Raw genomic sequence first — 14499 nt, 5'->3', positions numbered from 1 at the left:
TTCCCAAATGAAAAAGGTAGTTATGCTCTGGATCGCCATGATGCATGTTTACTATCTCCACAACAGAGGTAATCTTGTACAACATGCAAGAATAGTTTCCCAATGCCTTACCTGGTCATTCCGGAGTGGAAATTCTTGCTCTCCCTCTTTAAGTGGCTTATAATAAAGCCATTTCCTCTGCAACTGATCTAAAGGAAGTGCTGAACTGCTAGTGGAGGTTGATTCTCCTACTTTATTGACTGCTTTCACTTTCTCTTCATAGTAGTAGGTGGCTGAAGCCGACCCATCCCTGAGAAATGAACAGACAAAGTCGATTTTTCCTCAGCAATTTTCTTAGAAAGTAAAAATAAGATTAATTTTAGAATCAACGAACTGGTTAAAAGCTCAGTCATAATTTCATTTGTGTGGAGCAAACGTGAAGGACTGCATAATCTACTCTGCGCCTAGAGATAAAAGATAGGGAAATAATAGGCTGAACTGAAGATAAAATTCATATTGCTCCGTCAACACTAATATCTTCTGTTGGTTTGCTAATATGAGGTTAATCATAAAATAAAGAGACCTTACAGTACAGGTTCATAGCACCTTGAAAGTGGAGTCGCAGGTAGATAGGATAGTGAAGGCGGCATTTGGTATGCTTTCCTTTATTGCTCAGAGTATTGAGTACAGGAGTTGAGAGGTCATATTGCGGCTGCACAGGATATTGGTTAGGCCACTGTTGGAATATTGCGTGCAATTCTGGTCTCCTTCCTATCAGAAAGATGTTGTGAAACTTGAAAGGGTTCAGAAAAGATTTACAAGGATGTTGCCAAGATGTGGAGGAGGCTGGTACAATTGCAACATTTAAGAGGTATTTGGATGGGTATATGAATAGGAAAGGTTTGGAGGGATATGGGCCAGGTGCTGGCAGGTGGGACTAGATTGGGTTGGAATATCTGGTCGGTATGGACGGGTTGGACCGAAAGGTCTGTTTCCATGCTGTATGATTCTATGACTCTACAAGTTAGTATCTGGGGAAGCGGGTAAAATTATTAGCTGAATCCTGTTCTTTACCATTACTACGTCTTCTTTCATTACACCAAAGAATCAAGGGGTCTGGGAAAAAAGGCAGGGAAGTGGAGTTGAGGATTACTAGATTAGCCATGATCTCATTGAATGACTTGGCAGACTCAAATGGTTTGAATGACCTACACCTGCTCCTGTCTTATGACAAAATAAGCGCTGAAAATGTGTTGCTGGAAAAGCGCAGGTCAGGCAGCATCCAAAGAGCAGGAGAATCGACGTTTTGGGCATGAGCCCTTTTTCACCAATGCCTGAAGAAGGGCTCATGCCCGAAACATCGATTCTCCTGCTTCTTGGATGCTGCCTGACCTGCTGCGCTTTTCTAGAGCTGAAAATGTGTTGCTGATCTCCAGCATCTGCAGTGCTCACTTTCTCCTTATGACAAAATAATACAATCTCAGCTGTCTTCTAACCTATCACAGTCTTTTCCTTTTGAACTTTTCCTCCTCCTCTGTCCTCCGGCTTGCAGCTTTAACCTTTTCTGGTTCTGGGAATTCCTCTTCAAATCTCTGTACTTTTCAGTTTCCCTTTAAGACTCACAACTCCTTGACCATCTCCCCTGATATCACTGTGTGGCTCATTACCAAATCATGTAATATAAATAAAGCACCTCGAGAGGTTTGATTACATCACAGGCAGTATAAAAAAATACAAGTTGCTGCTATTGTATTGTGGACCATCAAGAAACATGGACCCATAAATTACTGCATAGAATTTTCCCAAATTTATAGTATTATTAACAATTCTTATAAACCACTCATCAATTAGTGGTGAAGCAGATACAACACGAGTTCCAATTTTCCATAAAGTGCTGGACTATTCATGCTATTCCACAGTTAATTTCAACAAAACCAAACAAAAAAAAAATGCCAACTTCACCATGAGCCCCTCCATCAAAATGAAATGCATGATATGTGTTGGCTGGACTTGTGTTGCAAATCAAACTTAGTCCAGTTGCTGCTGGTTCATGTTGTAACTATCTTGTTAATGATTAGAGACCTGGATTAAACAACTTTAAAGCTCAAAAGGGAATGACGAGGCTCTCTTTCTGAGGTAGTAAATTATTCCTAGAGTTTTTCAAAACTTGTTATGCATCTTTTCAGTATTTTTGATCTGGTCTTGTCTTCCATATTTCATATTTATGTTGGAAGTTCAGGATGCAAGTCTGTGGGCCTTCTGATGTGACTGAGTGTGAGCAGGAGAATCTTCACAAATTTCATTCAGCATAGCGAGTTTTGAGAAGATTTGTAGCTCAGGTTGAGGTTCTGGATGTAGATTTGCTCACTGAGCTGGAAGGTTCATTTTCAGACATTTTGTCACCACACTAGGTAACATTACCATACTAGGTAGAAGCTTCACCAGAGGCTCACTGATGATGTTACCTAGTATGGCGATGAAATGCCTGAAAATGAACCTTCCAGTTCAGTGGGGAAACTTACATTTATTCAGTAGATTTTAATGTGGCAGTAACCGACATGGGTCAGATGGATTGCAATGGTATTTTACAGTCCTATGCTCCTGTGTGTACTCTGAAGAGCTATGAAATTGCAACTTTAATTCAAATAAGAAATTGCTATTTTGATATCTGGATTTCACGCAGTAATTTTGGGATAGGAGCAAAAATGTTCGTATATTTCACACACTTTTCACTCATTGCATTCCCAAATACAACTTAGTTACAGTCTCCTCTTTGTTTGAACTTTTCAATTTTGTTTCTGACCTTTTTATCCTTCTTCCTCCAATTTCTCTTTCTGCATCTAATTAAAACTTAGGTACACTATTTTCTATCTTTAAAATCTTTTGATTAAGATAAGTTATTGGCTAGATTAGTGAAATGAAATGTTGACATTACCTTGCCATGATAACAAATTGCAAGACTGCAAGTTTATCTGAAAGGGGAGGTTAAAAAAAAAATCCAGCACAGGATGCTTGCTGTAAGATTTGCCATTCCAGCAACTTCTTGTTTGAACTGAAGTTGCAGTTTCATAGCTCTTAAGAATACACACAGGAGCATAGGACTGTAAAACGACATTGCAATCCATGTGACCCATGTCAGCTGCTGTCACATTAAAACATGCTGAATGACATTTCGGGAGATTCTCCGTCTCACTCACAGTGACATCAGAAGGCCCACAGAAAAACAAACATTATTTTTATTTTGGAAACATTAGTCTTACAACAGTGACAGAAATAAACAGCACCTGACATCAAGCTCTGGGGAAAAAAAAGCGGCATCATTGACAGTACACAGCAATAAGGCTGAGGACTCATAGCTATGCAGGTTATTGGGGAATAAATAGGCACAGACAGTTAAACATATTTAGGAACACATGACCAAAATAAACTCAATGGAAGAAACAATTAAATACTTTGAATTTGCATTAATATGTGCATGCACCTGTAATTCATAATCGGCAATTACTAATTCATTTCAAGTCAAAATTACCTACAGCTCATTATTACTAAACCTCAAATTATAAACAACAACAACAACAACAACAACAACAAAAAAAGAGAAACTGCTGGAAAAAATTTTTGGTTCCTTGAAGTAGTAATTAGTCAACTACCCCTCGGGCAAATATGCTGCTGCAATTAGAGAACGTAGGTTGGAAGATCTTCCAGAGCATCGACAGTAGCATAGCCCAGGGGCCAATCTGTGTTTATTACAATGTAATAACAGTAATTTTTCCACAATTACGTACTTTTAAAAATAAACATGAAATAGGTACCATCTAGTAACCATATTTTACAATTAGGATAGGGGACAATTTACAAATCAGCTGATATGAAAACTATGATAAGAAGTTTGAACCTCCAACTTGTGATGTGCAATGCCTTTATATACATTCCCATCCCTTCAGAATGGCCAAGGGTGGAAAAGTAACAAATACTTAGCTTGGAAGATTTTTATTTTTATATGCAGGGTTAACTGCATCCTTTATATTTCTTCCAGTAAGAAGCTTTTGGACCATGTCAGGCAATCATGATCATTGAAGATGACAATTGTTATGATCACAGCTGATGGGAATACTGAATGAGTCAGATCCCAGAGTGAAACTGAATTGATGGATCACAAGTTCACTTTTTGAAGTTAGTTACTGTGGCTAGTCACTGAATATATTCGTACAAAACTGCCAAAGCTCTTTTACAGAAGAACCTAAATTTATTACACAAAAGTTAATTTTCCCCCTGCAATATTATTTATGGATACTCAATCCCAATGAGGTGGTACTATCTTAATTCTTTAATTTCTTATTCAACAGATTCTGTTCAGTTTTGATGACCTAGATACTACTTCTCAGCTCTGAAAGTTTGAAAAAAAATTACACTATGTCTCTGCTTGGAAACATCATAAACTAATCTAATCTCATGATGATATAAAGCTGTTCTTCTGAAGTGAACTCAAACCACTAGTGGCTCACGGTCTTGTTTATATGTAGGTCATTAAACTTCAATTTTGTAATTGAAGACTTCAATTGTGGGTCTTCAGTTCACCAAATTAATTTGATCCTTTTCTTTTGCTAAAGTGTCAAAGAAAGCCATGATGTGGAGGTGCCAATGTTGAACGGAGTTGGACAAGATCAGAAGTCACACGATACCAGGTTATAGTCTCTGCCTATAAGTTCTGTGCCTGTGTGCTTCTCTTCACTTCATGTGATGAAGCAGAGTCGCTCTGAAAGCTTGAGATTTCAAATAAACCTGTTGTTAGGACCATAACCTGGTGTCCTGTGACTTCTGACTTATCTTTTTAAAAATAAAAGAGAAGTTGCCTTTACAGAATTGAAGGAGAAAGTGAGGACTGCAGATGCTGGAGATCAGAGCTGAAAATGTGTTGCTGGAAAAGCGCAGCAGGTCAGGCAGTATCCAAGGAGCAGGAGAATCGACATTTCGGGCATGAGCCCTTCTTCTTACAGAATTGAAGCCAAACGTCTATTTATCCTCTACTTCAAAATCTAGAGGAGAATTATATTTTATCCACCCTTATTGTATAATTCATTGATAAACACAACATCTACTTAATCTAGAGAAAATGAAGTTTATAACATTATTCCTTTGGTGTTGGAAGCACAAAGTATTACCTGTACACTTTATGTATCTCTGATACATTTTCACATTTCTGCTCCTACTACTTGGGTGTGGTGAAATCTTTAAACGGTCATGAAGACTTTTTTTTGTGTATACATGTTAATTAAGAAAACAGTTCAATCTTATTTTAAAACAAATGATCTGCTAAGCTACCAGTGACCAAACACACACATTCATATAGTGCTTTGCAAACCGAGATTAAAAGATCATCATCCAATTAGTGTATTGCATGATTTTATTACAAACAGAAAATAGCCAAAGACATAATATAGCTAAGGAACATAATCCATAGTTAAGGCTAGAAACAACAGTTCTGAATAATAACAACACAAGACACAGCTTTCATCCACTTGACAAAATTTTTAACAACTCATGAGCAACCCAACTCATACCTATCCACCGGATATTGTGCAAACAAGATGCTTCATGCAATAAAAGCAAAGTGTTTCCCATACAAGGCAAATCACATAATGTGGGATTTTGTAATCAAAAATCTACTGCATCCACAATTAAATTAGCTGATCAGTGGAGAAGGCAGGTACCACAGGTGATCACAATTTCATAACAGAATTGCAAAGACTACAGAAAGTAAAATGTTGAAATGACTAAGTTAAAAGTCATAGTGACAATGACTAAAACCAGACTATGGAAAGTTAGAGCTTGCTGCAAAATATTACATACATCAGCCAGGGAACAGACAGAATTTTAACCGTTGTTTTCAACTTGACCACAGCTTCATGTTGATGATTCTGCAATTCTACTATTGACCAAGTCTACATGCCATTCATTATACCAGAACTGACAACACATATAAGGCAACTAGCTTAAGCACTGTTGAGGTTTAATGTCCTTACCTAACTGGTTTAGCAGTGACCCATGAAATTTGTCTTTTTCCTTAACAATAGAACATGTCCACATCAGCAAATTATTCCTGCTGAGGGGCATCTACAGCATCACTCCTTACTTTTCACTTGTTTGATTTGTGTGGAATGAGGAAGGAACCTTGAACCCACTTTGTAATTAACCAGAGGTTAGGTAAATAGCAACATTTTGAGAATGCATCTCACATAGCAGCAATGTTCAGTCAGTTGTGAATAAATGTTAGAAATGAATATGACAGGCTGTACTGTTAATTCAAGACTTCTGTAGCTCCCGTCCAATGAATTGGCTTTTTTTTTAAATTAAAAAAAAGTGATTACAATAGTTGTTGCTGACAGTGACTCAGTTTCATTGATGAACCTTCCAGCTGGAGGTGGGGTGGGGAAGGAGGGAGTTGAAGATGTTGGAAACAGAGAAAGAGCCATTGTCATTTAGTCATGATTACAACATGTATGAATGTTCTAATTATAGTGCAACATAACTTTCCTTCAAGAAATTGGTACTATTCTTAATCTCTGGAGAATCAGAAATATTGACAAGAGTTGCGGCCATCTACCCAAAGGTGAAACTTGGATATTCTGGACAAGCCAGGTGACAGCATTTCATAACAGCTGCAAAAACAAAATACTGAACGTAAATTAGTCTGCATGGTCAGGCTTCATGATTCATAACAGCATTGACCAATAACTCTCAGATGTCTAGATAAAAAGTAATGAGTTATCTGAATATCTCAATGATTAAAAAGAATATTGTCTGGAGGGGACAATCTAGTCATTTGGCATCTTTTTTTTCTTCAGGATGTGAGAAGTAGACGGCACCGGTAACTGGTTGTTGGCCATGGCTGGAAAGCTCGAATGGAGACTCAAAGTTGCTCAAGTCGAATGAGTGGATGTGCTAACAATCACAAACACAATGGCGGTGACTCAGGCCAATCAAGGAGAAGGGAAGCAGTTCTGGTACCTCACTGGGAAGATTGGTGCTTTGTAACACGACGTGGATGTCTGATTGGACTGAAGCCGATAAGAGTTCAGGAACAAAACCAAGCGTTGTGTTAGGACGGACTACCGTCCCCGTGTTCGTTTGAAGGAGAGAAACACTGGATCTGATTCAAAATATAAGCTGGTTTAATGAGAGAGAGCCGTACAAAATACAGTGAGGATTGCTGCTCACTGGAGAAAGCGCCTTCTGATCTATTGTTCTCTTTGTCTAGCTTTTTAGCCCCTCGCATCCCAGTGCTACATCCTTATTTGGTAGGATACGGTATACTCTTATGGGATTGGTCCCAAGCTGATAACATTCTGTTACCTCAGTATGAGCTACGTGCAATCTAACACGGTTCCAATGTCCTGTTATCTGTTCACCCTCCCTGGGGCCTCTTTATGCCATCAGCTTTTCAGTCTGTTCTTAGTGTAACATAATGGCTTACTGTTGTCTAGTGAAGCTAACAATTTCCAGACTTGCTAATACTACCTTACGTGAGCACTACCTAACAATAAAGTTTCTTAACACAACCTAACCTTAATAATGCTTCCTAACAGTTGTCAAAGCCCTCTAGCGTAACTCCCAGAGAGCAAGAGCACATGAACAACCCTTTGCCAAGAGGTGAGAGGTGAACAATGAACAAAGGAACTGTGAAGTCTGGCTAGCTAAGCATTCCTGGGTAATGTGTTTTGATTTTAAGTGCAGTATTGAGGTAGCAGAAAGGTAATTAGTGTGGTTTCCTTTGACTATTTACTATTTGTATTTGGGAATATTTTGATAGTTAGATTTTTTGATATTTTGATACTTTTGAGAATGAAAAGGTGAATTGGTTAAGTTAAATAGTACTCCATCTTCTAAACTAATCTTCACAGAGGTTAATTACTGAAGGAGACAGTCAACAAGGGGATAATGGCAAAACAGAATCCACCCCAAATTAAAACAGATTCAAGATATTCAGTAAAGTACCACCGGTAAGCAACCTTCCGTCCAATGGGATTGAGGACTTTTGACTATTTGTGAAAATTGAATAAAGAAGAATAACTATTTGTGTGTTTGTGAATGGGGTTGTTTGCTTTGATAAGCATTCACAATAGATTCCAAATTTCTCTGCTCATACAAGAAACCCAATCCCATATCCGCATGTAAAAAGGTAAAGACACCATAGTCTCAGCAGATCATGAGGCTGCCCTCAGAGGGAGATGACTGGTAATGATTTAGGGTCACCACACCTCAGGCAAGGGAAGAAATGGAGAAGGAGCATCCTTCTTACAAACCTCAGCCAATATGGGAACTGAAGCCATTCTGTTGGCCCCACTCTGCATCCCAAACCAGCCATCCAGCCAACTCAGTTAAACTACACACAAACATATACTCACCCACGTCTGACCACAGGACAATGTTATTTCATAATATGCTCAGATATTTACGAAGAGTTCTCTTGCACAGCTTTCTCTTCAAAACTATTTGATTCTCAAATCTAGTTTCCAACTTACCCCAGTGCCGAGACTATGCTGTTAAAATAACAAGTAATTTCCTTGGTGGTAGCAGCTGACAGTAGTTCACTAACTCTGACCAATCCTCCTCCTAATAGACCACTTCCATGGTACTTCTCTTATGTTCAGTCATAACCGTTATATCACAGAGATTGTGATGCAGTGGTATGTGTCATTGAGCGATTAATCCAGAGAACTGGATAATGTCTTGGATAACTGGGTTTGAATCCTATCATGGAAGATGGCAGACTTTGAACTGAATTTCAATTGTAGAAACTTGGAATTAAAACGCAAATGATGCCATTGAAGATTGTTGTGAAAATTGATCTGATTCACTAATATCCTTTACTGAAGGAAAACTGCTGTCCTTACCTGGTTTCACCTACATGTGTCTCTAGACCCACAGCAATCTGGTTGTCCCTCAACCATCCTCTGAAATGGCAGGCAAGTCACTCAGTTGTATTAAATCAACAAGTGTCAAAAGGAAAAGGAACAAAACTGGATGGATGTGTGGCCTTAGCTACAAATGACAATGGCATACTCTGCCCTCTTGACTTTGCATGGTCCCCTTACCAACATCTAGGGGATAGCACCAAAATTGGGAGAGCTGTCTTTCAGATTATTCAAGCAATAGCCTGATATAATCATGCTCATGTAAATCAGACCACACACATAGAAATGTCCCAGACAATACCACCACAATACCATCAGCAGGGCTCTAGCCGAGCTGTTTTAATGCAGCTACAACCTTAACCTGACAACATGGAAAGTTGCCCTGCACACAAAAAGCAAGACAAATCCAACCTGGCCAATTGCCACCCCATCAGTCTACTCAGTAAAGTGATGGAAGGTGTCATCAACAGCGCAAATAAAGGAGCACTTGCTCAGCAATACCCTGCTCACTGACACCAGTTTGAGTTCTGCCAGGGCTACTCCGCTCCTAACTTCATTACACCTTCAGTTTAAACATGGACAAACTGAATTCCAGAGGGGAGACAAGACTGACAGTTTTTGACATTAATGCTGCATTTGACTAAGATATGACATTGAGGAGCCTCAGTGTTATGTTCCAGACCAAACCCCCGACAAATATATCAAGGAGACAGCCTCGATTCTAACATTTATCTTATTTGAAGACAAGTGAAACAGGCTATGTTCCATATGTAATCCAATTGGTCACACTACTCGGCTTTAAGCAAGATATATTTTATTCTACCCCAGATAAAATATATACAAAAAGGAAGAAAGAAACTGGAATAACTTAACTCTATGGAATGCTTATCAGAGTAATTAGATTATTTAACTATTAAACAGCAGCTGTTCCAATATAATAACATATCAGAGACACAGCCTTGGCAAAGGCAAAGTCACAGCATGGAAACAGACTCTTTGGTCCAACTCGTCCATGCCGACCAGATATCCTAAATTAATCTAGTCTTCTAGCACTTGGCCCATATTTCTCTGAACCTTTCTTATTTATACACCCATCCCGATGCCTTTTAAATAGTGCTAGAAGACTGAAGGATAGCGAATGTTGTTCCCTTGTTCAAGAAGGTGAGTAGAGACAACCCTGGAAATTATAGACCTGTGAGCCTTACTTCAGTTGTGGGTAAAGTGTTGGAGAGGGTTATAAGAGATAGGATGTATAAATCAGCTAGAGAGGAATAAGTTGATTAGGGACACTGAACACGGTTTTGTGAAGGGTAGGTCATGCCTTGCAATCCTTATTCAGTTCTTTGAGAAGGTGACCAAATAGGTGGATGAGGATAAAGTGGTTGATGTGGCATATATGGATTTTGGCAAGGCATTTGATAAGGTTCCCCATTGTAGGCTTTGCAAAAATAGGGAGGCATGGGATTGAGGGTGATTTAGCAGTTTGGATCAGAAATTTGCTAGCTGAAAGAAGACAGAGGGTGGTGGTTGGTGGGAAATATTCATTCTGGGAGTTCAGTTATTAGTGGGGTACCGCAAGGATCTGTTTGGGGTCCACTGTTGTTGGTCATTTATATTAATGACCTAGATGAGGGCATAGAAGGATGGGTTAGTAAATTTGCAGATGACACTAAGGCCAGTAGAGTTGTGGATAGTGACGAAGGATGTTGCAGGTTACAGAGAGACATAGATAAGCTGCAGAGCTGGGCTGAGAGGTGGAAAATAGAGTTTAATGCGGAAAAGGGTGAGGTGATTCACTTTGGAAGGGGTAACAAGAGTACAGAGTACTGGGCTAATGGTAAGATTCTTGTTAGTGTAGATGAGCAGAGAGATTTCGGTGTCCAGGTACATAAGTCCTTGAAAGTTGCCACCCAGGTTGATAGGGTTGTTAAGGCGGCATTCGATGTGTTAGCTTTTACTGATAGAGGGATTGAGTTTCGGAACCATGCTGCAGCTATACAAAACTCTGACGTGGCCATACTGGAGAGTATTGCATATAGTTCTAGTCATGACATTATAGGAAGGATGTGGAAGCTTTGGAAAGGGCTTAAAGGAGATTTACTAGGATGTTGTCTGGTATGGAAGGAAGGTCTTACGAGGAAAGGCTGCAGTACTTGAGGCTGTTTTCATTAGAAGAAGGTTGAGAGGAGACTTGAGACATATAAGATAATCACAGGGTTAGATAGAATGAACAGTGAGAGCCTTTTTCCTCAGATGGTGACGGCTACATGAGGGGACATAGCTTTAAAGTGAGGGGTGATAGATATAGGACAGATGTGAGAGGTTGTTTCTTTACTCAGTAGCAGGGGCGTGTAATGCACTGCCTTCAACAGTAGTAGACTTGCCAACTTTAACGGCATTTAAATGGTCATTGGATAAATATATGGATGAAAATGGAGTTGTGTAGGTTAGATGGGCTTCAGATTGGTTTCACAGAGTGGTGCACATGGAGGGCTGAAGGGCCTGTACTGCACTGTAATGTTCTATATTCTAAATGTTGTAATTGTACCAGCCTCCACCACTTTCTTTGGCAGCTCATTCCATACTTGCACTACCCTCTCCATGAAAAAGTTGCCCCTTAGGTCCCTTTTAAATCTTTCCCCTCTCACCCTAAACCTAAGCCCTCTAGTTCTGGACTCCCTCACCCCAGGGAAAAGACTTTGTCTATTTACCCTATCTATGTGCCTCATGATTTTATATACCTCTGTAAGGTCACCTGTCCGCCTCTGACACGCCAGGGAAAACAGCCCCAGACTATTCAGCCTCTCCCTATAGCTTAAACCCACCAACCTTGGCAACATTCTTTTAAGTCTTTTCTGAACCCTTTCAAGTTTCACAACATCCTTCCAGAATTGCATACAATATTCCAACAATGACCTAACTAATGTCCTGTACTGCCGCAACATGACCACCCAACACCTATACTCAATGCTCCAACCAATCAGGGAAAGCATACCAAACACCTGCTTCAGGACTCTACGTTCAAGGAGCTATGAACCTGTACTCCAAGGTCTCTTTGTTCAGCAAGACAGAAAGAGGAAAAAAGAGCGAGAGAGCGCGCGAGACCGCAATACTGGAGTCAACTGGAATAAAGGGGAAAAACTAAAGACTGGTTAGTGTCATCCCTGGCCAACAGGAAGATAGTGATGGTTGTTGGAGGTCAGTCATTTCAGTTCTAGGATATCACAGAATGAGATCTTCAGTGTAGTGTTCTAGGCCCAAACATTTTAGATGCTTGATCAATAACCTTCCCTCTGTCATCAGTTCAGAAGTGGGGATGTATGCTGAAGATTACACAATATCAGAACCATTCATGACTCCCCAGATCATGAAGCAGTTCATGCCTAAATATAGAGAAATCTGGACAAGATCTAGGTTTGCCATCAAGTTGACAAATAACATTTGTGCCACGCAAATGCTAGGCAATGACCATCTGTAACATCAATGATCCTAACCATCACTCCTTGATGTTCAATGGCATTAACATTGCTGAATTTCCCCACTATCAATGTACTCGGGGGTTACCATTGAGAAGAAACTGAACTAGACCAGCTATATAAATACTATGACTACATAAACAGGTCGGAATCCAAGAATCTTGTCGCAAGTAACTCACTTTCTGTCTTCCCAAAGCCAGTCCACCATCTTCAAGACATAAGTCAGTTCTGTGATAGAATTTTCCGCACTTGTCTGGATGGGTGCAGCTCCAACAACACTCAAGAAACGTAACACCATCAATGACAAAGCAATCTGGTTTCTTCACTCCACATCCACTAACATTCATTCCCCCTCCCCCACCTTACCCGATACTCAATAGCAGCAGTATACTATCAACTAGCAATCATGACAGAAATGCACCATGGCTCTTCAGACAGCTCCTTCCAAACCCATGACCACTGCCATCTAGAAGGACAAGGGCAGCAGATACATGGAAATATAAATCATACCAGAAGTGTCACTAGGTTAAAATCTAGTAACACTCTCTGTAACAGCATAATGGGTCAAACTACAGCATATGGACTGCTGTACCTCAAGAAGGCAGATCCCCACCATCTTTACAAGTAGGATGGACAATAAGTACTTGCCCAGCCAGCAGTGTCCACATCCCATGAATTAATAAAAGAATTGAATATTACTTGAAAGTGAGAATTGTTCACCCTCAATGTCCTTTCTTGTGTCAGCAAATTATTTCCCTATGTTGGTTTAGAAATTAATGTTTTTCCAAAATTACTGGAGTTGATCAGTTCCCAAGAGTAACTACTCAACAGACTATCAATTCACAAATTTTTTGTGGTACTCAGCCTTTCATCCCTTCTCTTCATGTTATTTTACCTGATTTCTACTCCCCCTGTCTCATGTTCTCTGGTGCTTGTGACTGTCTATGGATCTTCCTCTCTCTCCTGTTCCTTTTGGTGGTGCTGACTTTATCTACAATGACTCTGCTGGCCTTGCCAATGATGATCCCATCTCATGACCGAATGTTAAAACGAATAGGCCTGGAATGTCTTTCCATGTGGATTTGGTGGAAAGTCAAATGTGAGAGATGGATTGTTGAAAAAAGGTTAAAACTGTTTTCTTGATGATCAATATATCCTTACCTCCTTAGTTTAGGATACTTTAACTCAGTGCAGTGAAATGCTTCCCGTATTTGAGGATAAACCATGGAAATCCAAGCTTTTACATTATTTACATCAATACTTTTTACATTAAAATTTTATTTGGCCTCTGTTCGGATGTTGAAGGATGATATAAGCCATAGACCATTAACAGATTCTTTATGCATCACAAACATGGAAACATAGGCGTGTTATTGACATTACCTGCTTAACAAGGGAAGTCAATGGTAATTGACGTATGTTTTTAAAAAAATCAGGAAGTGAATAACTGTGTAGCAATTATGGTTGTGTTTCAAAATCCAATGCTGAAATCCTCCCTGATCTAAGATGGGGTGACTACAAAGTATTATCTGTCAAACAAGTTTTAAGTACAGTGCATTTCACAAATCCAACCATTTGTAATTTTCCAGCTACAAAATCTGGCCACATCTCAAAATGGAACTCCCTCCCTAACAGCACTGTTTTAGCGCTTTTCTGTACCCAAGAACTTCAACAATTCAAGATGACAGATCACCACCACCATCTTCTGCAGCATGTTTAGAGACTGGGAATAAATACTGGCCTAGCCAGCAATGCCTACATTCTTTTGAATGAATGGAAAAATAAATTGCTGGCAAGCAAATCAGACCATCAGTCACAGCTGGCATTGGAATCTATGCATGTAGAATGACCGGATTGAATAAATGAGAACATTCGACACAGTGTTTCCAAGCAAGCTTTCTAAGTCTACAACGAAGATTCATGATTCATACGACATTTATGCAAATAATTTTATTGACTTAGAATTCAAAATTCTTACCTGTGTTCCACTGCAGCGACTACAAATCCCTGTGAAGCCAGTTCAATACATATAGCTGAATACAGAGTCCTACAAAGGGAGAAACAGACCTTAAATTCTGCGAAGGAGAGGAATTTAACATCTCAATAAGTAACTTCGCTGTACCCCTGAG

The 14499-nt window shown here is 39.5% G+C and overlaps 1 protein-coding gene across 3 annotated transcripts in view; it reads right to left on the bottom strand.

Annotated features, from left to right (window-relative positions):
* The window catches only part of pla2g7 (phospholipase A2, group VII (platelet-activating factor acetylhydrolase, plasma)), a 74074-nt gene that overhangs the window by 21673 nt on the left and 37902 nt on the right, over window positions 1-14499 (bottom strand). For all 3 annotated transcript variants that reach the window (XM_060853602.1, XM_060853586.1, XM_060853594.1), the window contains exons 5-6: window positions 14349-14417; window positions 112-289 (exon numbers count right to left, since the gene is read on the bottom strand). In XM_060853602.1, the coding sequence (XP_060709585.1) occupies window positions 112-289; window positions 14349-14417 (247 nt within the window). The remainder of the gene's footprint in view (window positions 1-111; window positions 290-14348; window positions 14418-14499) is intronic.

Source organism: Hemiscyllium ocellatum, chromosome 3, assembly GCF_020745735.1.
Source record: "Hemiscyllium ocellatum isolate sHemOce1 chromosome 3, sHemOce1.pat.X.cur, whole genome shotgun sequence".
NCBI classification, from domain to species: Eukaryota; Metazoa; Chordata; class Chondrichthyes; order Orectolobiformes; family Hemiscylliidae; genus Hemiscyllium; species Hemiscyllium ocellatum.
Note: the sequence above shows the minus strand (reverse complement) of the source record. Positions and strands in the feature narration are given on the sequence as shown.